At 46.1% G+C, this 27920-nt stretch overlaps 1 protein-coding gene across 1 annotated transcript in view; it reads right to left on the bottom strand.

The window, feature by feature from the left end:
- Rnf150 (ring finger protein 150) overlaps window positions 1-27178 on the bottom strand; it is a 189530-nt gene extending 162352 nt beyond the window's left edge. Inside the window, exon 1 of the mRNA XM_050161577.1 lies at window positions 26114-27178. Within this exon, the coding sequence (XP_050017534.1) occupies window positions 26114-26594 (481 nt within the window). The 5' untranslated portion in view covers window positions 26595-27178. The remainder of the gene's footprint in view (window positions 1-26113) is intronic.
- Between the last annotated feature and the right edge of the window lie 742 nt (window positions 27179-27920).

Genomic DNA, 27920 nt, shown 5'->3' with positions numbered 1-27920 from the left:
CTTCAGCTGGAAGAAAGCATTCAAGTTTCTCAGCACCTTTTCCTTTACAGCCAGCTTTGCTGTCTCACCTCGCCACCCAGGTCACCCGACTTGTCCCCCTCGTCCGCTCACTTGGTACTGCAAACCAGCTGTCGCCTTTGCCCACAGAGCTTTGATATGCTTCCTCGTTCTCCTTTGTTTGAAAATGACCTCACATTTTGGACCTCCACCAAAGCTCTGGTCTGTTTTATCATTCCTGGGGGTTCAGACTCTTTCTTTCTTTCTTTCTTCCTTTCTTTCTTTCTTTCTTTCTTTCTTTCTTTCTTTCTTTCTTTCTTTCTTTCTTTTTTCAATGAAAGGAGATCAGCCGAATGTCATTTATTCAACCTTGGGGAAATCCTTATATACCTAGCTGCTGCACATGGAATTCCGCCCAGGCAGGTGGGAAATTGCCACACCCAAGATGGAGTAAACAATGCCCTACAGCTAATCACCAGGCAGGGCAGAGGGAGCACAGGAACAAACAGAATGTTTTAGCTGGTTGACCAGAAACTGTTCTCAAGATGAACCCCAGGAGCAGGGGTAGACTCGGGCCCTACAGGTCCCCCTTTTATAGAAATTATATGACTAGGCCTGTCTTGGGTGGCATCGGACATCAGGCAATACCCCTTACCTGAAGGCGTAAGTCACAAACAATCCCACACCAGGTTGGAATTATAATTAATAGAATGGTTATTTACTTAAGGAGGAAAAACTTACAGATCACCGTCCCAGACAACAGCCCTCTGCACAATCAGGAAGGGAGCCTGAAGCCAGAGTGCAAGCAGAGGGAAGTGGCCGCTTTTTTAAAGGGAGAGAGACCACGCCCCAGTGGGTTGGTATTTCAGCGGCTATTGGCTGAAGGAGCGGAAGGAGCTCCCACAACACTTACTCGTGATGGGAAAGCATCCAGGTCAAAACACATTTCCTGTCTTAGGTTGGGACAGCCCCTCAAAAACCTTTCCAGTCATTGGCTCCCTAGTCACCACCCATCACCGTGTTCAGCCAGATTTGTGCTGAACGATCCTCGGGGGTAATACCTAAGAGGACTCGACATGTGGTGACATTGACCTGAGCTTGCCTATGACTCTGGCACCATGAAACCATGAAGATGATGCTCCAGCACATAGAAGCACTCCTTAAGGAGGCTGTGCCTGCTCAATCCTTAATAAGTCTGCCCAAATTGGAGCCCTTTAAGTAAGGGCTCAGCACTAGTGGGAGGGACCCTGGTATAGTTAACTAGAATCATCTCAAGAGCCAATCTGTAAATTGTGCACTCCAGGGTCCATGAATAACAGCAATAAGCCGTTTACTATATAACCTAGCAGTGGTCTTTAACCAAAAACAAATGCAAGATTAACTGCAATATTCATTTGTAAATTTAACTCAATTTGAGTGTCCAAGACATTTGCAACCTGCCCTGAGAAGGTATCCATTGTGCTAGCAGAAGCAACTGACTGACTAATGGTAAATCCAGCAGCCGTAGCCGCTCTAGCAGCCACAGCAATGGCTGCTAATATCATGGGATGGGTTGATAGGTAGATAAACAATCATTGGCACTCGGACGAACCACAGCCAGCTCCTCAGGATCCCAGCAACTCTTCAGTTGACAAACCAGTGTCTAATCCATAGCACGCACCAGATGCTCAGGTACCCATCTTGGACTGTCAGCATCCTGCGGGAAAACACAAACAGCCCCTCTTCCCCACACCAGTACGGGATCTGGACCATACCAGGTACCATCTGCCAGATTCTTCCATTTGACATGAGGCGTCCCGGAAGAAACTGGCCGCTAATACCGGTCAGCAGATTGAGCATCAACAGTCCAAAAATTTAAAATATATAAAATAAAAGACAAATGGTCTCTGGGGGTGGACCCATATTCCCCCTTTTTGTTTTATGCAAATAGGCTTTGAGCATACTATGCGCTCGCTCCACTATAGCTTGTCAGACTCTACTTTCTTCACACCAACCAGGTCACACCGCCATCGCACCTTGTCAGTTGCTGCTCTCTTCCCTCTAAGATGACATCATTATCCCTTGGGGGGGGGGTTCTGCCCTCTTCCTATAGCTAGGATTTCACGCTCTCTGGCTTACTTGGCAACAACTCTGAGCCATGTACTCAGCGACTAATTCTGAATCGCCAGTGAGGGCATTGCGGAGTCCTCACCAGCTGACAAAGTCAGGACTCACACCGTGAGTCTCTTTATCTGTGAGGTGAACTAATTGTCTTTCCTACATGTGAAGTGTAAGACTCGGGTGGGATCAGGCACGGGAAGGCGCTGTGCCAAATCTAAACTCCCAGAGCAGAGTCTCCCCATGTCTACTCATTACCTGGAATCTACTGAAGATGGGAGATTATAAGGAGAATGTCCAAACTGGAGAGACATACAAACACCACGAAAACACAGACAGAACCTCTGCCCCGCATCCAATGCCTCTACACCTCAAGGGTGAAGTGGATTTCGTGTGACGTGCATAACATCATGGTATTACATGTTAGCCAGCAGGCAGAAGCCTGATACAGAGGAACGGCTGCACTGCCAGAAGTACGAACCTTAGCACCACGGAGTCCTTTCCTCCGCCCTCCAATGGTTTCCTAGTGCACGCATACACAGATGAGAGATCTATGTGGCACCGTGCGAAACCAGAGAACACGTTTACTTCTCATGTGCAAACATAGTTCAAATGTTCACAGTTCATGCATTGGAAGGTTTAAGTGTGAAACGTGTAAAATATTGTCCTCATGCACTTGAACACTCAGTCCTCAGTCTGTGGCACTGTGGTGGGGGGTTGTGGAATCTACAGGACATGAGTCTAGGAGTGGGCCTGCCTTTGAAGTTTGTAGGCATCTCTCTTCCAGGCTGGCTCTCTGCCTCCTGGTCAGCGGCAGCTGACAAAGCCCACTGTGCAATCCCTGGAACCACCGTGTTGTTCAATTCAACCTCAATCCCCTGAAATTTGAGCCCCAATTCACCTTTCTTTCTTCCATCATTTGGGGCAGGCGTGCGTATGTTGCAGCAATGAGAAAGGTAATGAGAAGATTAATTCCACCTTTTCACATTCACGAGAACCCAGGAAAGCAGCCGTGTTGCGCTCTCTGCTTGCGTGTGATAGACAAGGAGCCTGAGGCCGGTAGCATGTCGTCATGAAACAGAGCTGAGAGTCAAGCCTGGGCAGGCGCTCAGCCAGGGTCTAGCCACTCAGTCCTGCGGTCTGTCTAAACGACAGGGCCCGCTGTACAGTCTTGACAAGCGGGAGTTTCTTTTGCTTTCAGATAAAACGGTTCTTGCTTGGGTGACTCCGCATGCCGTGGGTTAAGAGAGCCACTTTCCCGATAGACCGCACAGGCCATTGGGATGGTGTGGAAAAGGTGTTTACCTCTTTCCATACGAAGAGCTTTCCAGAAAGCAGGGAAGGATCAAACCATTATAGCAAGCTAAACTGCAGCTGGTCAAACGGGATACCTACCTAGTTCTTCTGTTTGTTAGCTCATTAGAATTCCATCACGCTGTCCCGAGGCAAAGGTAGGGGAGTTGCCAATGCTTCTCTAATAGATTTTCCGGTTGTCTTCTGAAACCCCAGCACACTGATTACTTTTCCATTACAATCTATCTGCAGGGATCCTGATGCATTAACCTGCCCCAGGTCCCCTTCCCTGCTGCAACCTACCGAGGAGATGCTGACCTTTACCCTGTAGTGTGACTTTCAGGAAGGGATGGTGAGAACGGGCTGTCTCCAAAATAGCCCCCACCTCTGCAGTACCCCCAACCATGCCTCTTCTCACCTTGAGGGACACAAGGGGTTGCAGCTTGACTGGAACACTGGTCTTCACAGCTCTTCCAATCAGAAGAGCCGATTTCCACACAACCCGCTTGGTTCTAGCATGCATTTCACTGCTTTCTTAAAATGAATTCTCGTACTTGGCACTCTGCTTACCTCTATTTCCAGCCTCAGCGACTGGGGCCTTCTTAGGTTATCTACTGGTGCGTTATTCCTAGCCTATATTTTTATATTCAAGAGTCATTTATTTAGTAGCCCCATGTGCCAGGTCCTATGAATGATAGCATTCATTTTTCATAACATTTCCCCACAAGCTTCTGACATACTTCATCAATCTTCCTGAGGGAGATTAGAAAAACATTTCCACGCCCCTGAAATCACAATGCGTCATACAACCAATACCAGCTACATCAAAATTGTGGGAGTCTTTCTTCTTCTACACACAACACTGCTAGCTCTTTCAGTCGGTGACATTTGAGACTCGATGACATTCTAAGCACCATATTTGTTTCCGCTGGAAAGTTACACAAACGAAGTCTCTGTACGGTGGGAGATTTGCTCAAGTGAGCGTATTTTCAGGCGGTTCCGCCGTTCCATGTGTCATCAGAGGGGACTTTACTGACTTGTTTCTTTAACAATTGAGGCACAAAGCCAGGGATTCATCCTCTAATGCCCACCCTTCATCACCATTGCTCAGCCTTTGGGAGCCCCTGGGGCTCAAGTCCCAGTTTTGTTACTACAGTAGCGAGTGATTTGTGATGTGATGCTTAAAAATATCAACCTCATTCATTCGTAAATCCTGGGAAATCACCTTCATCCTAGATTTCTGAAACAATCAGCTAGATTGTCTGCTTAAACGCTCTCAGCATCATGAGCATGGCACGTTAGTGAATGATGATGGTGACAACGACCATAGCTTATACCCTAAGGAGAAACCTGTAGCTGGCTAAGTTTGTGGAGTTGCTTATCCCTAACCCAGTTTTGTTCCAGAAAATACACTGTCGTAATTGTGATCCTTTCTTCCGTATGCTTGCTTGCACCGGCGATTTGTATGGCAGAAATGACCACTCTGGACTTGGTAATAAGTCTATCATACACACTAGCTAGAACTCTGTGAGTACCTCAGTTCTATAAAACATATTCCGAGAGCCGGAAGCTCTACTCTTTATATGAGCTGGTAGAAAAGGATCAAGGGCAAGTAAGAAATTATTCTTCCTTGAGTCCTTTGAAATGCAGTGGGGAAAGGTAAGCACACTCAGTCCGATCCTTGTACAATGATACATAAAGTCTCTAAAATAACTAAGCGTAACAGAACTTTTAAAAAATATCCATAACTAGAAAGAGTCACACAAACAATCTCTAAGATGGAGATAGAACTTTAGATGCCTTTCCTAAGAACACAGGGAGTTCTAGGACAGAGAACGGCATACGCAAAAGTACAGACGATTTCCTCTTCCACTTATGCTACAACAGCTTATATCAAAATAAACTTCCCAATAGTGACAATAAACAGTTTGGAGAGACCACTCAAAGGTTAAGGACATTTTTTGTTCTTTCAGAGCATCCAGATTTGGTCCCCACACCGATACCTGTAACTCCAATTCCAGGGGCATCCAACACCTTCTTCTGTTTTTTTGTGGTCACATCCGGGCACATGATGCAGATATACTCACTCAGGTGCATCTGCATCCACACAAGATAAACAAGAAAACTTTAAAAAAAAAAAAAAAAAAAAAAAGAAAAGAAATACTCCAGACAGCTGTTTAAGTTGACAGCCACACTGAAGATAAGAAGGCCACGAGGAGCCAAGATCCTAGAAAGAACCAGATGCACTGGGATTATTTTTGGGATGTATTTTTAGCCCTATGTTTGCTGCTGTTTTCTATCTCATGGGCTTTGCTAATTTGGGTCTCCAAACACAGGAACCAAACAGTAGCAGCCCGGGCTGTGGTCTCACTGGGATGGACAGGGAGGAAAGTAAAGGAGAAGGGCTTCCAAAGTTACAAGAACACGAGAGATGGAGGATTAGTGCAAAAGAGAGTCGTGAGGTGGTAAGAACGCTCTTCGTGTGGTTTCCGTGTGGCATCTGGGGGACTTCTTGGCTTGCTCGTTATCAGGCAAGGTGGTAGAATTCAGTAAAGAAGGCAGCTGTGAGGTGAAAAGCTGGCGGGCGATTTTAATGAGCTGAGAGGACTAGAGGGGCAGACATTGCTGCCTGGGGTCCACCAGGTAGAAATGTGCCTGGTAAATCCCTGGAGAGCTGGTCTCTAGGAGTCAGAGCAGCCCTCACCAAACCCTCATCGCAGGCCCACACGTCACCAAGCTAAACCTTCATTGCAGGCCACACGTCACCGGGCTAAAAGAGCTAGTTACATTGGGGCCAAGGGACAGAGGTCTGAGGAAATTGAAACCTTTTGTGGGTAGCCCTGAGGAAAGCCTTCCTCTTGCTCTTTCAAATGCTTTCAAATCGTGTCACGTGGTCTCAAGGAAGGCAACAAAACTTGCTCACTTGGTGTATCTCATTGGCAAAATAATATTAGGAATTCAAACCTTTTATCCAACCAAATCATGAGCTGAAATCGATGACCACTAAAGTCTCTCCCATCAGTGAAAATCTGAATTAGCTTTGTGATCACTTTAGGCGGTGGTGGCGCATGCCTTTAATCCCAGCACTCGGGAGACAGAGGCAGGCGGATCTCTGTGAGTTCGAGGCCAGCCTGGTCTACAAGAGCTAGTTCCAGGACTTGAACCAAAAAGCCACAGAGAAACCCTGTCTCGAAAAACCAAAAAATAAACAAATAAATAAATAAATAAATAAAATTAAAAAAAATAAAAAAACCAACATGGTAATGTATGTGCAATTTCGCTGCTACAAGCAGAAAACGAACACAGATCAATATACCTTTATGCAGAATGTGCTTGCACAATTAGACTTTTCTCGGCCTATCACAGCAGAGCTCTGTGCATGAGGCCCTGTAAACACGCATCTACTCAGACCGGGAGATGAAGAATCATTAATGTTTGCTGCAAGACTTTCACAAATGCAATACAAAGACTGATGTTAAAATCAGCACAAAAGGGAAACTAAAGATAGACAAGTGAGTTACTGAGCCAAGGAACCACAAATGCAATTAAAGAAGATCTTATTCAAAGTCAAGAGGGGAGCAATTAAGCTAGCAGGCGAAAGTGTTCTGGGGTCACGCAGATCAGGCATTAGCCTGTCTCAATCACAGCCTAAGCTGCTGAGGACTTTAAATATGCATGTTTCTAATGTACATGATAGAAGTCCCGTCCCTTATCTGAACCCTGAAATAACATCTTCAAATAAGGGGAGGATACAGGTTTGCGCATGTGAGCACTTTTTTGAAAACCACATTTAAAAAAATAGAAATAGAATGATGTTTTATAGAAGTAAACTTGGTATTTAGCACTGCAAATTTGCATAGGCCTCTTTTATAGCAACAGCATTATGGGTAGGGGTGGAACTCGTTTCTCCAAGAATTCCATCACTTTTGACAAGCAAGAACAAATCATTCTATGAAAACTGCAACTATTAGTTCAGCCAAAATATACAGGCAAGGAATATAATCTATCAGAGGCATTACCGTACACCCTGGGGGAAGGCATGACTGGTGGAATCGGTGTTAAATCTGCAATAAGAAGTGCATCTTACTCATCCAAACGGTTTGCAATTCTGCAAACATACCATAAATAGAATGCAATGGACAAATGTTAAATTACCTAATTTTTGTGGAAACAATATTTCCAGACAGCTTATTAACCTTAAAAAATCTGTCCCTATAAAATAATATAAACATAAAACTCCATAGTGAGTTAAAAACCTTATACACCTCATGATGTATTTGAAACTCACAAAGCTCTAGGTTAAAAACACAGCTTTGCGTTTCGTAGTAAACCCGTGACTTTGGGCAGTTTAGCTGCTTAAACTGTGGGTCGTGGCCTTCCATGTGACTGCATCACTAAATACGGGGGTTGGGGGTCACACAAAAACAGCAATACCAAAAAGTATGGGTTAATAATGACAACCAATTAGTTAAAAATGAAGCAGACAATGAGTACAAAGCGTTTGGCAGCACTCACCCGTGCTGTGTCCGGAGACCTCACTGCAGCCCTAGTTCTGAACACACACGCACTTTGCACAGCACACACTGCCCAGAGGGCAATGCCAATTACACTGCCTGAAACAAGTCAACTTGATTCTCCTGTGTGCTGTGAACTGTAGTGCGTTTGCTGCACATGAGACATTTTCTGTTCCTTCAGAAGCACAATGGTCAATTGTGGAAACAAAGACTTGTGATGTTAGTCTACTGTTATTCTTCCGCACGCAGCATCAGGTTGAATTCTCTTTGCATTGCACTGTGTTAGGATGCTTAGTTTTATAAATTGTTCTTCTGTGGGGTTGGGGAGGTGACTCAGTAAGTAAAATCACTGGTTGATGAAAGGTCAAAACCCCATAAGCATGGTGACCCAAGTTAGGAGCTTCAGCACCAGGTAAAGTCAGCTATGACATTTTATTGCATACTTGTAATTCCCATGCTGGGAGGAGAAGGTAGATTTATTTATCCCTTTGGCCAAGCAGACTCGCCAAACTGGTAAGCTGAGAGACCAAACTGGTGAGATCCAAGCTCAGTAAGAGACCCTCTCTCTAAAAATAAGGTAGAATATGACTGAGGAAGACTTGACTTCTGGGCTCTATACTCACGGAGATACATACACACCTCCTTATAGGAATACATGCTCATACCACACAAACATGTACATATAACACACACACACACAAAAGCATTATTATTTGTGTTGCTGACTGGTATTTTATTAAAATATATTAAGTGAATTCTGGCTTAGGGTTGATACAGAATTTCTAATAATTTCTGAAATAACCTTATACACACTTTGGCCATTTTGTACTGTGTGTTGATGGGAAGGTGAATTATCAACACTGGATTGTAAAATAAAAGTCTTGATCACCTCCAAAAGTTGTCAATGATATCTATATTCTATATCCTGTGATATCAAGGATACAAACAAGATCAGACATAAAAGTAAATAAGCGCCGGGCGATGGTGGCGCATGCCTTTAATCCCAGCACTCGGGAGGCAGAGGCAGGCGGATCTCTGTGAGTTCGAGACCAGCCTAGTCTACAGAGCTAGTGCCAGGACAGGCTCCAAAGCCACAGAGAAACCCTGTCTCAAAAAAAAAAAAAAGGAAAAGTAAATAAGCATTTAATCTCAATAGCATTGTGTCCTTAATAAATGGTAAATTATATGCACACCAAAGAATTGGTATAAAATAAATGTCTTATGAGTGAATTTTATGTCTTTTGTATGCCTATATTCCTGGGATTGCACACAAGTTTCTTGGTTTGAAAGGGATCGTGAATGGAAACTATACAGGTTATCTTGAGGTACACAATGTTTTCCCCAGTATCTCTATTCTCAGAAGAAACAGTGACTTCTCTTCCTTCTAATAAGCATTTAATCCAAGGAAGGTTTTCTGGGTTTCTCTAATAAGAAAGTTGTTAATTAATATATAAACCTGGGACTGAAAAGACATTTTTGCAGAAAGAATGTCTGGTCTCATTTTCCCGCACAGTGTGGTTTCCTGAGCGAAGGGAGAGCAGAGTATGTAAGTGGAACTCTGGGCCTGTGAGGACAGCTGGCCTGTCCCTCAGAGGTGGCTACTGGCAGGTGTCCCTCTCGGTTCTCCCACTTCAGATACAGCTTCCATTCCTTGGGGAGCAGGTGTCAGGACTGCTCTGAGTCTGAGCTCGTGGATACTGTGGCAAGGTCTGAATCTGAGTTTCAGGGGAGTTGATGAAAGGACAGTCACTGGGTGGTCCAGAGGACTACGTCATGTTCATTTGTGTTTGACCCAGTGGCCCCACTTGGGGATGACCCGAGGCTCTTTGTCTATATGTGTTTCTCTAAGCCTGGAACACCTTAAAAAACTAGACCTCTGCACTTAGAGAAGACATGGTAGGAAGCCTAGACCTCTGCACTTAGAGATGACACAGTAGGTATACTGAAAATATCTTATTTAGCCACCACCCCATCTCTAGACGGGTGACATGTTTGCTTCATCAAAAATCCTTTGAAAAAGATGAACAGACTTTGAGACGGAGACTCATCCAAATGGTAGAGCTTTGGACAAACCGTACCCTTAGTTTTCCTGCATGATGACACGATCTGTTGTTGTTGTTGCTGTTTGATTATTTTAGCAATACGGCAATCATCAGATAAGCTAACCCAAAGATAAAATTTGAGCTGTGTTGTGTGTTTATATTTTCTTATTTAAATTGGTCTAGTGTTAAATGTGATGAATTGCTAGTAGAAGACAGCATAAGACATGTTTACAAATCAGTGAGTTGAAATTGTTTTAACATAGCCATTACTGTATGTTCTAACATCGTAACCTGCTCAGAAATTTCATTTTAACACCAAATTTCCTCTCATTCTCAAACCAGTCAAATTCCCTGTAGCAATTATGTGCCACCTGTTCAAAGAGTGGGTTTGAAAATGTTGAGCAGGCTCAGGGTTATTCTGTGGTCCAAAATGAACTCTAATTGGCAGCACTAAGGAAAATGGCCTTTCTCCATCTTGCCTGTATTTTTCACACGATGACTAAATTAGCAAACTTAGGCACAAGTGGCTTCTTGTAAATAATAGGCTACTACTTAATATACTATCTCAACTCAAGGAGGTTGAGTTATCAGATAGCAGGAAGCCAAATTATAGGAATCTTTTAATTATTTAATTAACGAGACTTTCTCATTTAAATGAATTCAGTTATAATTGGGTGGAGAGGATTTCAAGGTAGTTAAAAGTTCAAGAGGCTGAAAAAAAAGTAATGACTTTTTGATCTGCAAAACACAGGTTAGGATCAAACATCCCTTCACCCTTGCAAGGGGCAGAGTCCTACAGGTTGGGCAGGAGTTGCGTTGCTAAGTGAGCCATGCAGATTTGTGTTCCTTCCTTTAAATACTTGCTCTAAAGGCCAGGTGCCTCCCACCAGGTAAAAACCATCAAGAGGGGTCAGAGTTAATCAGGACGATTGGTTGATATTCTCAAAGATTGGGACACATCATGAAATCTATGCTAATCACCAGGGTGCACAGGCTGGGTACATAGAACTCTTCAGGGAAGCTAAAGCACACTCTTGCTGCGGGAGGACCTTCCACTTCTTCAGCCAATAGCTGTTGAAATACCAGCCCACTGGGGCGTGGTCTATTTATCTTTAAAAAAGAGCGACAAGCCTTGGCCCGTGCTCTTGGTTCCGCCGCTTGGTTCTGGCTCCTGCTCCAGCAACTAAGCTCTTTTTCTGACGGTTGGTGTTTCGTGAGTTTTACCCCCCTAAATAAATATCCCTTTAAATCATAACTGGTGTGGGATTGATTTGCGCATAACACGCTGGTGGGGGAGATGGCAGGGGACTTAAACTTGATAAAATAGGACCAGTCTGACACTATAAATGTATCTATGAAAGGATTAAAAAACCACTAAAGATACCAAGTGTGGTATTACATATAGAAATGAAATGTTAAAATAGCTCAGGAATTACCTCATTACTTCAAACTACCTATGCATATAGTTCTTCTGAGCTAACATGTAGATTAAATTCTCTCCCAATGAACTTCAGTTATTGAATCAAAAATCCCCTTTCACAGATACCACTTTCTTATTCTGACTTAGGAATAAAATGTGAAGCTTTCTCCCATATCTCTCCCATTGGCCCTAAAGGTCACAACCTGACATAGCTCATCTATCATTTGTCATTCGCTGTCTTCCTCATTTGGAAGAACCCTGACACCCTTCTTCATGTGCCAAGGACTTTAAAGTCTTTTGGAATAAAGCATTGTTTACATGGAACGACAGATTCATACATCGATCTCTATCAGTCCACAAAAGCCCTTAGAGTAACACCCAGGGTTCCTCGACCAGAGGCCCACATGCATGCAGCACTCTCCCCAGGGAGTTTACTGCGAATTCACTTCTGTGTTTGGTAACAGCTGGTTCCAAAGACCATCTAAGTGCCCCCTTGCAGACCACCCCGGCAGAGCTCCATAGCACAGATGAGAAGAATCCTGAACAGGTAGCAACTGACCAGGGATTACATTCAGCTTGGAAGAGTTAGTTCTCGAGCACATTCCGGGGGAGAAAAGCTTAGCTACTGAAAGCTCAAGAAATAGTTACTCACTCCAATTTAATATTATCTTTGACATGAGCCAAATAAACCATATGTAATATAAAGTATATGTAATATAAAGTTATCCCATCAGTTACATAAGCAGCGCTACCAAGAAGATGGGTAGTATATCGTCTCTGGCTCTTTCCCATTTTCAGTAACTACTTACTACATACATAGGGTTTAGGAATACATATATTTATTAATATGTGTGTGTGTCCCCCAGATAATTTCTTTTCCCCCATGAAAATGTGTTTCCATGGGAGATAAAGAGAAAAGGAGCATGCGTGAGAAATGACGTAGCATAGCTCCAGGAGAGGGCAAGAGAAATGCAAGAGAACGAGAACCACGTGAACTTCCTTCACAGTGCCCAGAAGGACTCCTCCGGGAAGGACGCGACTCAGCAATGTCGGGAATATGAAGGGTTGGTCCATCAACATATATGGAGGGAATGTGCAGAAAATGAGGGTGGCAGCTGGGACGATTCCTGCTCACCTACATAATGGTTTACTTAATTCCACAAAGTTATCAAATTATATTTTTACCAGAAGATAATTTTATCTTAGTGTGAGAAGATAATAAATTCAATTTAAAAATAGTGATTAAATCTGGTGAAACAGGTAAATATATATATATGTGGATATATATATATAAATGTATATATACACACACACACATATATGTATATTCTTGTTTTGGTATCATTCTCAAAAATTTCAGATACTCCTACTTTAAAATGTTTTAGGGGAGAGATTTCCAATGACCCTGGTTTTGGAACAAGTCTGGACCGTCTAAGGCAAGAAGCAAAGAGCAGCTACAATGGGAAGGGATTCGTGGCAGGGGGCTAGACTGGGTGGAGTATCGGGAGTTAGTGGGGGCAAGGTGAGACCTCTGACTTGGTTCCTGGCCTAATGGGAAATCCTTGTGAGAACTGACTGGGAGAATGCTTGGCTGGGGTGTGTATTTTTAAAGTGTGTCATGTGCTTGCTGGGAGTGGACAAGAATAGAAGCTGGCCAGTGTGGGGAGGGGGCAGCAGACATCCAGACAGAAGCTGGCCAGTGTGGGGAGGGGGCAGCAGACATCCAGACAGAAGCTGGCCAGTGTGGGGAGGGGGCAGCAGACATCCAGACAGAAGCTGGCCAGTGTGGGGAGGGGGCAGCAGACATCTGGGCAGATGTGACCCCTTGGACTCACATGACAAGAACACTGATGGTCATAAAGTTGTATTCAGAATATGTTTCTTTTGACCGTCATTACAGCTCACTTTTATTCAGTACTCAGAGCTGATCTTTACTATAGCACTTGCTATAAGAAATGACTGCTCTGGTAGAGAATGCACGATGCTCATTTTGCAAACAAAGACTCCAAAGCTCGGGGTAAAATTTTGCTTCTTGAGCTGGCAAGCATATGGTCCAGCAAGACATGGGGTTCTTAGCGAACCGTTTCCTTTGCCTTTCCCCTCCTAGAAAGGTGGCGAGTGTGCTTCTCAGCTGGCTGACTCCAGACTTCTACCTTGAGTCCCCTATGGCTTTGGTGTCTAAGCATGGGACCAGGCCAGCGGTCACCAGAGCCACCCCCACCCCCATCATCTGTTCTGCAAATGACCCTGCAGACTGACAGCCGTGTGCATGAAATGGGATCTCCCCTTCTTGGTGAAAACAGTGTGGTATTTCACCCTCTTCAGGCTGAGGAATGGAAGACGACAAGGAAAAGAATCAATGTTTAGCATACAAAAAATCTTACTTGATTTCAATCAAATGCCAATTCCCTTTATCATTTGGTCACACTCATATATAACCACTGTTGTTCAAACACACTGCTTACTTTCTGGTACTCGCTGTGCCTACTGTCTCTTGATCCTATTTCTGCTCTCCAAATTCCCATCATTTCCAGCGAGCCACTAAATCGTGATGCGATAATATTTGTAGAACATGGGCCCTCTTCGTTTACTGCTGCAGTCCTTGAGAAATTAATACAATAGAGCTACTACATTTTTTTTTCAAGTGGGAGTTTGATACACACAAAACAATTACCTAATTTCTTTACGTCATTAAGAAAGAACCACGTGATAGACGAACCTCACGAGAGCAGAGGGCAGGATAGGTGTAGAGATGTCGCCGTTAGGCAGAAGTAAGAAGCTTGGTGGTGCCCACAGCAGGATGGTGACAGATGAAAAACAATGGCATACTGGATATCTTAAGAGCATGGAGAAAGGATTTTGAATCTTTACTCTGTAAATGATGTTTGAAGATACACTTAAGCCGGTTCAAGCAACACAATGTATACATATAGTGAGCTGTCACAGGGTACCACATTCATATGGACACATTTTATGTATTGGCTAGAAAATATAAAATTCATAACACTCCCATGTTATAAATGAGAAAACTAAGTAAACATGAAACAGGGACTCTGCAGGGTGGGGAGAAACTAGATTGGGAAGTGTTTCCTGTATCGTACGGTTCTGGGACAAGGGGACTTGAGCTACATGACTTTATTCCTTGTAATACTTCTTTTTTAAAAACATTTATTTATTATGTATACAATATTCTGTCTGTGTGTATGTCTGCAGGCCATAAGAGGGCACCAGACCTCATTACAGATGGTTGTGAGCCACCATGTGGTTGCTGGGAATTGAACTCAGAACCTTTGGAAGAGCAGGCAATGCTCTTAACCACTGAGCCATCTCTCCAGCCCCCCTTGTAATACTTCTTGCATCAATTAAAGGAACCATATGGAGCGACAGCAGCAGCAAAACAAACTTAAGGGGACTTTCATTTGGTGTAGTGGCTGCCAATCATGGTGGTCAATTAGCTTCATCCCAGGCCCCACCTCATGCGAGATCATATTAGGCTCTCTGCAGAGTGTCTAGGGCAGCTTTGCAATGGGGAGGGGGAGGGAGGGCGGAGGGGGGACAGGGGACGGGGGATGGGGTGGGAGGTGGATACACTCAGGAGGAGCCAATGACAGAAAATGAGCCCCGGAGGAGGGAAAGGAGTTGCCTAGGGAGAACCCAAATGACACTGGAGCTTCCTGAGTGTTGCTGGTTTGCGTTTAATATCTCCCAGACACAGAACTCTGTGGTGAGGCAGCCGGGAGCAGCACCCGTCGCACACCGGATGGACGGCCGGTTCCATCATTACTGCCTCCAATTCTCAACCTCCTGTGACTTGGATCAGCTGCCAAACTAGTCCAGCTTGCAGCCACATGAGCATGGTTTTGTTCCTCCAAAGAGGCATCACACACACCAAAAGAGTACCCAAAGAGTTCACCAACTGGCTATAAAACGAAAAAAACCCCACAGAGACCTGCTTTGCAGCCAAATTTGGAAAGCCTTTGACTAATCCAGTGCTCTGGAACTTAGCTAAGAAGGTAATCAGGGCTTGTACCCATGCTTAGCTACATCAGGAGGTTTACAGCAGAACCGTTCATGCCAGAGGAGGGCAAAACAACACAGATAAGTATGGGAGTATCAAAGAAATTTCAAAACATACCATTCAAATTTAAGATTTTACACACATACACACACACACACACACACACAATACATTCTCAATTTGGTAAAAGTCAGTATAATTGAGTAGATAAAGAGAGTAGGAGCTGGAGAGGTGGTCCAGCAGTCAGGAGTACTTGCTGCCCTTCCAGAGGACTGGGTAAGTACCCAGCACCCACACGGTGGCTTACAACCATCCATAACTCTAGTGACAGGGAATCCAGTGCCCTCTTTTGCCCCCAGCAGGCACCAGGCACACACACACATGCAATACATTTATGCACAAAGAATAAATCAGTAAATCAATCAATGGCGTATGTGGATAGTTGAGCTGTGGATGGTTTTATCATCTTCCTCTTTTAAAATATTCAATATTTTCAAATTTGTCTATTTGGTGTTGGCATCACATTGAAGGCAAGATTTACAATTTTGATCTGACACATAGAAAATGACTAATGTGTCTGTATTAAGTCTATGTGCCTCGGTTTTCTTCCTTAACCCCAGACAGCATGTATACATGTACATGTTTATATGTATATACTTTATTTGTATGCATGCATGTCTATAAGTATGTATCACTCCTGTATGTGTCCTTGTGACTAAGCACCATGACCAAGGTAGCTTCTAGAAGGAAGAGTTTAGTGGGGCTTGTCATTCCAGGGGGATAGGAGTCAGCCTCCATCAAGGCAGAATGCCCTGAAGCAAGCCCCAGGCACCGTGCACGGCAGGGGCAGCAAGACTGCTAACCAGGGCAGCTCTAACCAGAAGCAGCTGGGAGGGCACAAGGCTTGGGAAGCCACTCCCAGTGGCAGACTCCTCTAGCCAGATCAGGTTCCTGGGCATGTAAGAGAGATGGCTTTGGAACCACCACAATGTGTAAGGAAGTTTCCTTTTCACTTGTAAACATTTTTTTTTCCTTTTGGTTTTGTGAGGACAGTTTCTCTGTGTAGCCCCGACTGTCCTGGAACTCAGTGTGTCAATAGACCACACTGGCCTCGAATTCACAGAGATCCGCCTGCCTCTGTCTCCTGAGAGCTGGGATACTTTTATTAACTGAGCATGGTGTTCTTTTTACATGTATTATGTACACCACACGCCGTGCCATGGAGGCAGAAGAGGGCAGTGGACCCCGAGGACTGGATGATGGACAACCTCAAGCCACCATGTGGGACTCAAACCAGGGTCCTCTAAGAAGAGCAACTGCTGTTCCTAACCACTAAGCCATCTCTCTCCAGTCCTCAACCTTTTTTTTTTTTTTAATTTTCAGTTTTGCAGGAGAAGCCACATATTTCAACTATTTCACATGGAAACTTGTGCTTGGTGGTTCTAGTGAACAACACTACAAAACTCTGGTTCCTTGAAAAAAAATGTCTATTTGGCACATGCATTTCATTTAAAATAAGAAGGCCTTAAATGCTGGTGTGTGTTTACTCGTAATGCTGAACCATAATAAACACTGCACACATCTAAACACAGACCCTGTGATGTCCTGTGACCTGCAAGCCGCTGCCAGCAAGCCTCTTCCTCCTTGCTGAATACTGACCCAAGTGTTTGCTTTCTTTCACAGTCTACAAAACGGATACACACTTTTGGGGGTGGGAATGTCGAATGAGGCTTTACCTGAGTACAGGTATATGGGAGAAAGGGTAAGAAAACGGGAACTTAACGTCAGAATTACACTTCATGTGAAATTAAAATCGCCATTTGATGCCATCCATCTTTGCGGTCTCTAGGCTACTTAGCAATATTTATTGAGCACTGTCCATGTGTCAAGGGCTCCTCAAGCCTTGGGAAACTTCACCATAAACAAAGAAACGTCTAGAAGCCTTGCTTCCAGGGAGCTCGGGTTCTGTCAGATGCGAGCAAACAGGTCGAGTGGTCCAGTTACGGAAGGGAAGGTGCAGAGTTCGGATGAGAAGCAATACCACTGCGGTTCTCGCCGGAGTGGGCGGGGTAGGCTTTGTTGTTGAGGTCAGGTAGGGAAAGAGAGCTTAAAAGGCAGCTAGCTCTGTTAGCATCAGGAAAGGAAGAATATTCCAGAAACTCCCCCAATAGATGAAGGGCAGAACATTTTTTTTTCTGTCCTCTTATTAGTTGGGTCGTTTGGGATCACATTTCTGATGCAGGTTTAGTCAGTTAAGGTATGATAGCCAGATGGACCACCTCTGTGGCAAGCAAGGACCAGAAGGAAGAGAAAGGGGAGAAAAGTGTGTGTGTGTGTGTGTGTGTGTGTGTGTGTGTGTGTGTGTGTGTGATGGGTGCATGCACACATACACACTGAAAGTACACCTGAAAACCCTTTTTGCCTTGTCCACCCTGTTTAAGTGAATGATACAGGTAATGGTTAGCTAAAATTGAGAAACGCCAAGATGAATTGGTTAAGAAATAGAAGATTTCCAGGAGATTTGGGTATCCATTTCCCTGTCCTAACATAGGTACTTCAAACACTGCCCTGGAAGTCACATATATAGTACAAAATTATTTTTAAATTTAAAAATCCCTGTTATTTTTAAATATATGCTCACACCTTGCACATGAAAGTGCCAAGCAACCCAGAAGGCAAGCTTCAACTTTCTGACTAAAGTGTTTTCTGCGTAGCACTGTGGATCATAGAAGAGGCCACGCAAAGAAGCAAACAGCAAACATTATATAGAGAAATCAATTCAAAAGTTGAAACAATAAGAACAATTAATATCATTTCATTGTAGGAAAACTACCGTTAGAGTTGGAGCTGAGAAGGTGACTCAGTGGGTAAAGGGGTTTGCTGCCAAGACCTGAGTTCAAGCCCTGCACCCACATGGAAGAAGAGAATCAACACTCAGAAAGTTGCCCGTTAACCTCCACACACACGGCATGGGATGTACTCTCCCGCACATTCATACACACCTACAGACACAAAAGTAAAAGAAGGAAAACAGGAAGGAAGGAGCTTTAGGCCTAACCGTATCATTAGTATTTTGGTTGCACTATAGGAAGCACATTTACCCATCCACAAATTAGAGCACCGAGTGATTACTCCATCTAAGTTTAACGTAAGAGCCTGTGTTACTCTGTCCCCATGAAAAGGCCCCCACTTAATACAGTAGTCCTAGCTGAACTTAGAACAATCCTGCCTTGGAAGCTGCCTTGTTTCTCAGTTTTATGTTACAACAAACCCTCAAGGCTTGAGATGATCTGAAGAAGATTTGAACTTCATCATAACTCAAATTTGGTATCTCTCTGCTTACCCTGGGAAAGACACAGGGGCCCAGCATCTCTTAGTCACTCATCAATAATAAGATTCTCTTACGAGTGAAATATCTCTTCTGGTAATAAACTGAAGACTTCTAGGTGATGCCAAAACACCTGGTTCACTGCACGCTGTGGTTCTCACCTGAGCAGCGACTAACATGGTTGAGCTCCTTCATTTTAAATTAGGAAACTGGTTTCTAAGTCGTTAACTCCATGTCAGAGGTGTAAACACCCCTTTTTTGAAGCTACAAGAATGAACTCTACAGAAAAAAAATCTCCAAATTCTTTCTGGATCTTTCTAGATTTCACAACCAATAAAATGACTTCCTTTCTTGAGAATCGGGGTGGGAGACGTGGAGTTTTAAGATGAGAACAACCAGGAATGACAATCAAATTCTAACCAAAGATTAGGAAAAGGAGGGCAGGATTCCTTCCAAGCCCCCAAACATGCATTTCTCTGAGCAAAACTGTGTAAACCACTCATTCAGTTTCTGGAAATGCTCTGGCCATGTTAGCTTACACTGCCAAGAATGTTATTTAACACTGACGATGAATTATTGCCTTTAATAACAGAGGCTGCAATTCCTGACTATTAGACTGCGCTGTCTGCCAGGAAAGATGGGGGAGAATTATGGTTTAGTGTAAAATAAACAAGAGCACACAAACTAGCCAGGAGGGGGATCGGGTGTGAGAAATTAAGGCCAAACATAAAGGACAGAGTTTATGCATGAGTCTTAGCAGAAAAGCGAAGGGAAGACAGAAGGGTAAACAGAAGATCATGTGATCTCAGGCCTTGGAAAGCCCTTCAGAAGTCACCTGCTGGAACTCAAGGACTGGTAGTTCCACAACGTCCGGTGTCCCCCATCAGGCCCAATCCAGCGCCAGAGAAAGCTTAGCATCTCAAAGGAATCCCATCCATTTCTAAACACATTTATACCAGAAGTGCTTTACCCGTTCTGAACCAAATTAAATTTAAATTCTGTTTTCTGCAGCTTCATCTCAATACCCTACTGAGACTGTGATAAAACTGAGGCTCCAAACACACGCAACCTGTGTCGGGGCCCAGAGAACAAGTGACGGAGCAGACCAAGAGCATAAAAGGTGTTGGGGACATGGGCCATGCTATAGCCAGCCTGCCTGCCAGCCAGGAAGACAGACATGTTGAAAGAACGTTCTGATCAACAAAAGGAAAACATTTGCTTTAGTAAACGTAGCCTGAATTTTTTGATGCATAAAGAATACATTTCTAATAGTTCTCAGGGAGCGGTTAATCTGAATTTTACATTCCATAAAGAACAAAACTGACCTAGGCCCTCTGCCTATGTGTGACAGTTATATAGCTCGGTCTGTTGGTGAGGCTCCCAACAGTATGATCAGGACTTGTCCCTGGTACTTAGCTGGCTTTTGAGAACCCGTTCCCCATGCTGGATTACCTCACCCAGCCTGGATGCACGGGGAGGGAGTGGGTCCTACCTCAACTTGATGAGCCATGCTTTGTGCAAGCCCATGGGAGGCCTGCCCCTTTCTTAATAGAGACTAGGAGGAGCGGATGGGAAGGGGGATAGATGGGTGTTGGGGGGGGGGTCAGGAAGAGAGAAGGGAGGGGAAACTGTGGTTGGTATGCAAAATAAATGAAAAAATATTAATAAAATAAAATTTAAACAAAGGAAAGAAAAAAACTGAAAACAAAAACAGTAAGTGACCAGTGAGTGAACGAGATCAAAAGATGCTGGAGATAAATATGGAGGAACAGGTGTAAGGTCCCGTCTCTCTACTACAGGACCTCATGCTGGTCTCTAGTTGGTGACAGATTTGCCTACAGACTCATTAAACATGTTCTGAAGCAAGAATGGACCTATAGCATTGCTCTGTGTTTGATGTTAAGTGACCACCGTCTGCAGCCCGTTTTTGCAGTAGCTTTTAGGATGGCAGGGAGCATGAGGTAACAGCATAGACACCAACGGCAGGCTTCCAGCATCTGTGGCTTAGTTCTATACCTGACTGCCTTCTGACCAGGTCACCTACACTCTCTCATGTAGAAGTTGGGATAGTAAAGGGAGTTGTAAGAACTAAGTTAAATACAAAAGTTCTTAGGGTATCCCCACCGCAGAGTAAGTGCTACTTGGTTCGCATTATCTTCCCAAGGGAAGACCTCTATGCTACCTGGAAAGATAGGCGAGCACGGCACTTAGATAGAAAATACAGAGTAAAACTGCATGGCAGGCATTCTAGAAACACAAGGGCCCTAAAAATTGATTTAATCAAAGCACCTAGCTCCTATATGGAGGTCAGGACAGAAGGCCATTACAGCAAGAGCCATCAAGGTAGCCTGAAGCCATGCAGTGAAGGATTAGAACACACCTAACTGCACAGACAGAGCTTCCATCATCTCTGTGCTCCCTCCCACCTGGGAGAAGTCAGGAATAGGTGGAATTCTCTATCTGCCTCTTTCCAAGCCCTGAAGATGATCCGTAGCTTATGCAGCCTCCCTTCCCTTCCCCTCTCTCCGGAGCCATCCAAAGATTTATTTACCTCTTAGCTATGTACTAGTGGTCGATAATCAGAAAGATAACAAATCCATCCTTTGAAACGGGAAAATATCACTTCTTCCATAAAGTAACTCAGATACGGACAGCTGCTCACACGGGGATTCACCACAGATAGCAAGTGATCTTCACGGTGATGACAGTGAAGTCATCACATACAAAGCTCCCCGATGATCAGAGGGGCAGAGCATCCTCTTTCCGACAGGGGAGGTGGCCAATGGGAATGCGATGGCTGCTCCATCACTAAAGCATAAAAGAATGACTTAGGAGTTCTTTCTTAAGGTTTCCAGAGCTAGGGAGATGGTGGTCTATTCTATAGCTGCTTCTCATTGCTATGTGTCACTGAGTTACCACAGTTGACGCTGGGACTGGGGAGAAGACCCAGTAGATCAAGCGTTTTCAATCACAAAAACCTGAGTTCAGATCCCTGGCAACCACATACAAAAGCCAACCCAAGAGGGTGGTGACAGGTGGGTCCTAGGGTCTGCTAACCAGGTATCCTACCCAAATGGTGAGTTCCGGGTTCGATGAGAGACCTCTGCTGTGGGCCAGCTCAGATGCAGGTAAGATGGAGATACCTGTGAACTAACCCATGAAATTCATGTAGCCATCAGTCCAGGTGACCCCTCTGTCACAGGGGAGGACACTTAAGCCCTGGGAGGTTGAATAAGTTACTCAAACTCACACAGCATGAAAAGTGCAACGCCAGGATACAAGCCCAGTGGTCTCCTCTAGAGTCCTGTTCTGCTTAATCTGCTCCCCATGAAGGCCTGCTGCCCTTCCTCGAAGAACATTGGAATAAAGCTCTGAGGCAAGCCTCAGACCAACTTTTGTGAGCATCTGGGCTTGCACCAGGGGGAGGTGGCCCAGAGCTGCTTGCTCTGGCTCCTGGAGGCTTTCTCTAAAGACACTGCACCTCCTACCTGTCTATAGAGGACACACAAATTCAGCTGTACCAGCCCTCACTGAGAAGTATGCATTTCTGCCCTCCCCTGCTCCCCTGTCTCTTCCGCCCCCTCCTTTTCCTTCTTTCCCACCTCTCCTGGACAAAATCGACAGGAATTGAAAGTCTAGGAAAGAGCAAGTGCCGGCTGACGTAAGTGGGCAGGAGAACAAAATGAAAAGGGAAGCATTGACTCAAGAGCGTGTTCCAAAGAAGGAACTGTTGAGCTAGGCACAGTGGCCCAGCTCTAACTGCAGGGTTCTGTAGCTGATGCTGGGGGGGGGGGTGTGGGTTTGCAGCCAGCCTGGGCTATGTGGCAAGACCACGCCTGAAAAAAAGCAACTGTCATCAAAATGAAACCATATGAAGACACCACCTCACACCTCACACTAACCTTGATTTAAACATGGTTAACAAGTCCCAAGGAGGGAGGTTCAGGGAACGACACTCATCACAGGTGGCAGTGATAGGAAATGACTTAGGTACTTAAGGAAAGCCGCGGTCTGCTTTCCGTTGCTGTGATAAAGACCACGGTTGAAAGCAACCCAGGAGAGACAGCGTTTATCTCATCTTACGACCTTCAGGTCACGGCGCATCACTGAGGGAAGTCAGGACAGGAATTCAAGTCATGGAGGTGGAGACCACAGAGGAACACTGCTTACAGGCTTGCTTGCCAGGCTTATGCTCAGGTTGATTTAATTTACCTCCCAGGAGAATCTGCCTTTGCACGGCACTACCCACGGTGGGCTGGGCCCTCACACATCCTCAATCAGGAAAAATACCCTACAGATTTGCCTACAGGCCCATCTTACTGAGCATTCTCTCGGCTGAGGCTCCCTCTCCCGAGATGATCCTAGCCTGTGCCAAGGTGACACTTGAGACGCTAACCAGTACGAGGAAGGGATGTGGCAGTTCCTCAAAAGTCACAGAGTGGCCATGGAACCCAGAAATCCTACTCCTAAAAATAAAACTAAGAGGAATACACACATGTACAGGAGTGTACCTGTGTGCGCGCACACACACACGCACGCACGCACGCACGCACGTGTGCATGGCCTAATGCCCGTCAATTTACAACAAATAAAATGTGAAATACTATTTGGTAGTAAAATGAAACAGTAATCAGTGGCACTTAATACAACCATGGTAAACCCAGGGAAGAGTGTGGGATGTGAGAGAAACTAGACCAAGTCTGCATATTAGAGAACGCATGTATATCCTGTGCTCGAGAGACAAATACACAGAGATGGAGGAAAGCGAGCAGGCTAGCGTTTGACGGGGACGGGCTGCACAGGTACAGCCAAACAACTGCGAACAGGTAGACGTATCCTTGGGATCAGGCGGTCTAGGGAGCATCTAGCTCAGCCAGTGCATGAAGCAGCGTGAAACTGTCTGAAGAATGAATTTCATAATGGGAAAACCCTATACCAGTGAGGCTGAGTAACCCACTATTAAATAAACTGCCATTGGCATCAGGAACGTCCGCGTCTTTGTGACTGAGGGGTGACAGCTGCAGAAGTGGCAGAAACTCAAAAAGAAAACATCTGGAAGAACATGGAGGAAAAGAGGGAGAGTGAAGAAAGAACTTCTATTTAACTGGACCCGTGTTTCTTGGGTGTGTTAGTGGTCTATCATACCAGACGCACAGACACTAGCTGGGCTCCTGAATTCCAGTTCCAAGCCTTCTTTCCCCGAAGCCATCAGCTCCAGAAATCAGGGCATCGATGGAAAGGCGAGGAAATGCTCCACATTTCTCAGGGACGAGATTAAAAAGGCCACAACTGTGTCCCCTGGTGTCCTGCGTTCAAGCTCATGAAATAGGAATATTCCATTGACATCTAATCTGTACATGGTTTCCTACGTGAATTCCCACGTCGGACTCACATGTAATGAGGAGAAACGGACTCTTCGGGTCCTAGAGCAAGTGTAAGCCATCGACTGGCTGGCCAGTGTGCGCATCCTGTACATCACCCTGTCCTGTAGAAGACTCCTGCTCTGACCAGTGCAGGACCTTCTCCAAGGCATGACAGGGAGTCCAATGTTAACAGCAGATGCAACTTTAACAAGGTTTTGGATTTGTGGGTTTTTTTTTTTTTTTGAGATGGAGAAATACATTCTGGGGGCTTCTAACTTTTAGATTATCACCAAGCCCTTCCCTCTCAGCATGCGTTAAGCATCCTTTGTATAGAAAATCAAATTATGCCACTAATTGATCCAATGTGTCTGCGGTTCTGAAAACAGTCTCTTGGACAGGAACAAATGACAACTAGTCTGTTGTGCACGGAGCAACGCAGTTTAGGATTCCATGTCCAGACTCAGAGAAGCATTTAAGGAATCCTGTACATTCAGCTAACAACCTCAGTGTTTACAGAACCCAGAATAACTCCTGCATGCCCTACTTCCCACTCCCGAGTCTAGATTTCCCTTACTAAATGTTCATTGAGAAGTGCTTTATGTGACTCGGAGCGCTATTCCACGGTGAGACATCCTCGGGAGATCAAGTTTAAGCTGTGGTCCCATGACTCAAGGTCAGACCACAGGCCTCTCCCTGGGAGAAGGGTTGAGCTCAAGGAAATGCAGCAAATGCCTCTCACATGCAGGACTGGAACTGTTCTAAGAAGGTAACAACCTCTCTTCACAAACACGGCACAGGTTCCTGGCCTGTTTTTCATAAGCTTCTGGCATTTCTGCTCCCAACCTGTTTGCCTGAAGGTTGACAAAGGGCCTTGACTATAACAGCTGGTGTTGATTACTTGGGGCGAATTAATTGTATGTTTCACTAATAGACAATATGACCTCTTCAAAGGAAAACCTCCCTCTAAAGAAAGCAGGGTTGCACACAACCACTCTAGGTGTTCTATCTCAACAGTCTGCTGGTTAAAAATCTGCTCTTTACTTGCTATAATAGTTTTGCTTGGGCTACTCCACTCAGAACATGCTCCTGTCAGGACACCCTGTGAGGGGAAAGGACCCACCTCTCAGGCACCTCTGTAGAAACTTGCTCTCCAGGAGGGTAGTTTTCTAAACCAGTGGCTTGTGCTAACAATTGTGAGCCACGCAGCCTTGTTACTTCTATTACTCGGCTCTCTGAAACACTGCTTACAGACTGTGTTGAAGGTTTATTTCTAGTCCCGGTCCCTGTGGTCGCCGACAAAGCTCCATTCTGCCCTGCAGTCCTCCGCATACCGAAACAGGCAGGCAAAGGCCAGCACAGCAGTAGAAAGTAAGTCTAACTTTACGGCTCTCCCTGGCTTGGTGGGCATTGCTAGTCTTCACCAGTGCTCCTGGCCAGTGGGCTTCTCGAGATGACAGCCCGGCAGAGCCGGTACATTGAATATTATTTATGGTCTGTGCAAAGTCAACAAGGGGAAGAAGGGGCTCCCGAGAAGGGCTGAAACCTGACTTTGTGGGAGCATTTGCAAGTGGTCAGCTGCAGGCAGGTAACCTGACCTGCCCCTTGCTACCCGAACACTCGCACCGGGTATGCATATCTGAGGCACACGGAGAAGCACACAGCTGAGTTATCAGATCTTCCGGGTCCAAACAGGTGCCAGGGCGGATCACTAACAAGAATATGCCAGCCTTGTCCCCAAAACGTCACTTCCCAAATTCTCCTGGGAATTCCCTACCACTGTGAACCCGCTTCCAAACCAGACTCTCTAATGTTCTCCAACATACTGAAATCTCTTCTGCTTGTAGCCTCCTTCCGTGTCCCCAAGCGACGCATAACAAAACTTAGTAGGTTCATATTTAAGAGACGGGTCTCCGGTGCGACACGGACTTTCCAAGTGGAGGTGCCGGGGGAGGCTGCGCTGGGTCTCCCAAACGTTACTCGAGCTCCCCTCCCCCACGTCTCCACGCATTCTTCCCCCCCCCCTCATTCCCCGGTCGCTCACCTGCGTGGGACATGGTGATGGTCTCGTTGGTGTTGGAGCCCACGTTGAAGATGACCACGGCCGATGCATTCTGTAGGAACGCGTTCCGGATCTTATCCTTGTAGGTGCAGTTGCCCTTGGGGATCAGAGCTATCCAGTGCTTGCCGTGTGCCGGAATGGCGAACTTGGTGTTGGGGTCGCAAGCCAGGCGATCGTGGGCCGAGCTGGCCATGACCACCTCGCCGCGCGCATCCTGCTTGGGCGAGTGCTCGCCGTACCGTCCGCACTCGGTCTTCTCCGTGTGCAGCTCGGCACCGCCACCGCCGCCCGCCACCGCGGCCCCCGGCTCGGGCTCGGCATAGGTGATGTTCACGAAGGCGGTGTACCATTCCTCCTTCTCCGCCACCGTGAAGTCCAGGCAGAGCAGATGCACGAAACAAAAGGAAAGCAGCCATGTTGAGAGAGCCAGACTGCGGCACGCTTGGATGAGAGACATTGCCATCTCTCTCCTCCAGGGTCCCCTCCCCGCCCCCCGTGCCCTCCTCCCGCTCCGTCCCTCCTTCCCCTGCCCGGGCCAACCCCCGGCCGGTCGCAGCGGTTCACTCCCGGGCCGGCGGGGCCCCAGCAGGGACACGCAGCCGCGGCGGAGACCGGATTCCGGGCGAGCAGGCGAAGCCGGCCCTGTCCCTTCTCAGCCGATGCGCGGCGCTGGCATCGGGCTTCCCGGGTGATCGCGGCGGCGACACGGAGCGGGCGCTGCGCGCGCTTGCGGGAGAGTCGGGCTGCCGGGCGTCCTGCTCCTTTGCTCTGCGTCGCCTTCTCTCATAAGGGTGACGGGGGTCCTGGAGTTTGGAAGGGGTGGCGGCTCTGCTCGTAGTCGGGCGGGGCGGGAGCAGGTTGCTTGAGGTCCCGGGCGCTGGGACTGAAGTCGTGCTGATTGCTCCGCTACGCGTGGGTTCCCTAGGCAGTGGGCGCTGCACCCCTGGCCCGACTAGGTGGCTACGCCCGGGACACCTACTTGCTGAGGGAGGGGACTGTATGGGGCGGATGGGATGGGGGCGTGCGGAGAAGGGTACAACGATTTGTGCGTGACTGTATATGGTGTGTGTGTGTGTGTGTGTGTGTGTGTGTGTGTAATGTGTGCGTGCGAGGAGGAGCTTAGTATGATGTCAAAGCTCCTGGACTCCCCTTGCCACGCTCATTCTGTCTCTCTTCCTGGGCGTCAGCGACCTCTGCCGGGCTTCAAATTCAGTCTCAGCCTGCCACTTTGATCAGTTGGGGGAAAAAAAGAACTTTGCTTGGGCTTTTGCGTTGGGCACAACTGCCAGGGCATTGAGTGCAGCGAAGTGTTTGCACCTCTCTCGCACTTCCGTTCGCTGGAAGATGTGAAGAAGGTCCCAGGTCTGGTTGTTCTCGAGACCCTTTCCCCTAATACTGAATATCTAGGCCAGTGGCTGTCAGAATCCCATTTTAAAACCAGGACTGATCCGCTCTAAGGAAGGTTCATAGGGTCGGGGGTGGGGTCGTTGGCGATGTGCGTTTGCTGGTCTAGGGACCAGTCTGTGGTGTAGATAGGGGAGACAACCCTCCTCTCATCTGGAAGTCAATACCTGGCCATTGTTACCTAGAAAGTGTATCCTTTCTCAGACTTTAAGACTCCAACTGGGACATTTTGCAAATGTGTTCTCTTTGTAGCAGCCATGACCTGCGGTAAAGGACTGACGGACAGCCTCAGCAGGCAAGGAGGCATGTTTGGGTCCTGTTTGGGTTACCGTTTTAGAGTGCGTTCTCCTGCTGTACGCAGAGATTAAGCCAGCAGAGAATAGTT

The sequence above is a fragment of the Alexandromys fortis genome, unplaced genomic scaffold, assembly GCF_014885135.2.
Source record: "Alexandromys fortis isolate MF-2015 unplaced genomic scaffold, M_Fortis_MF-2015_v1.1 scaffold_127, whole genome shotgun sequence".
In the NCBI taxonomy this organism is placed as follows: Eukaryota; Metazoa; Chordata; class Mammalia; order Rodentia; family Cricetidae; genus Alexandromys; species Alexandromys fortis.
Note: the sequence above shows the minus strand (reverse complement) of the source record. Positions and strands in the feature narration are given on the sequence as shown.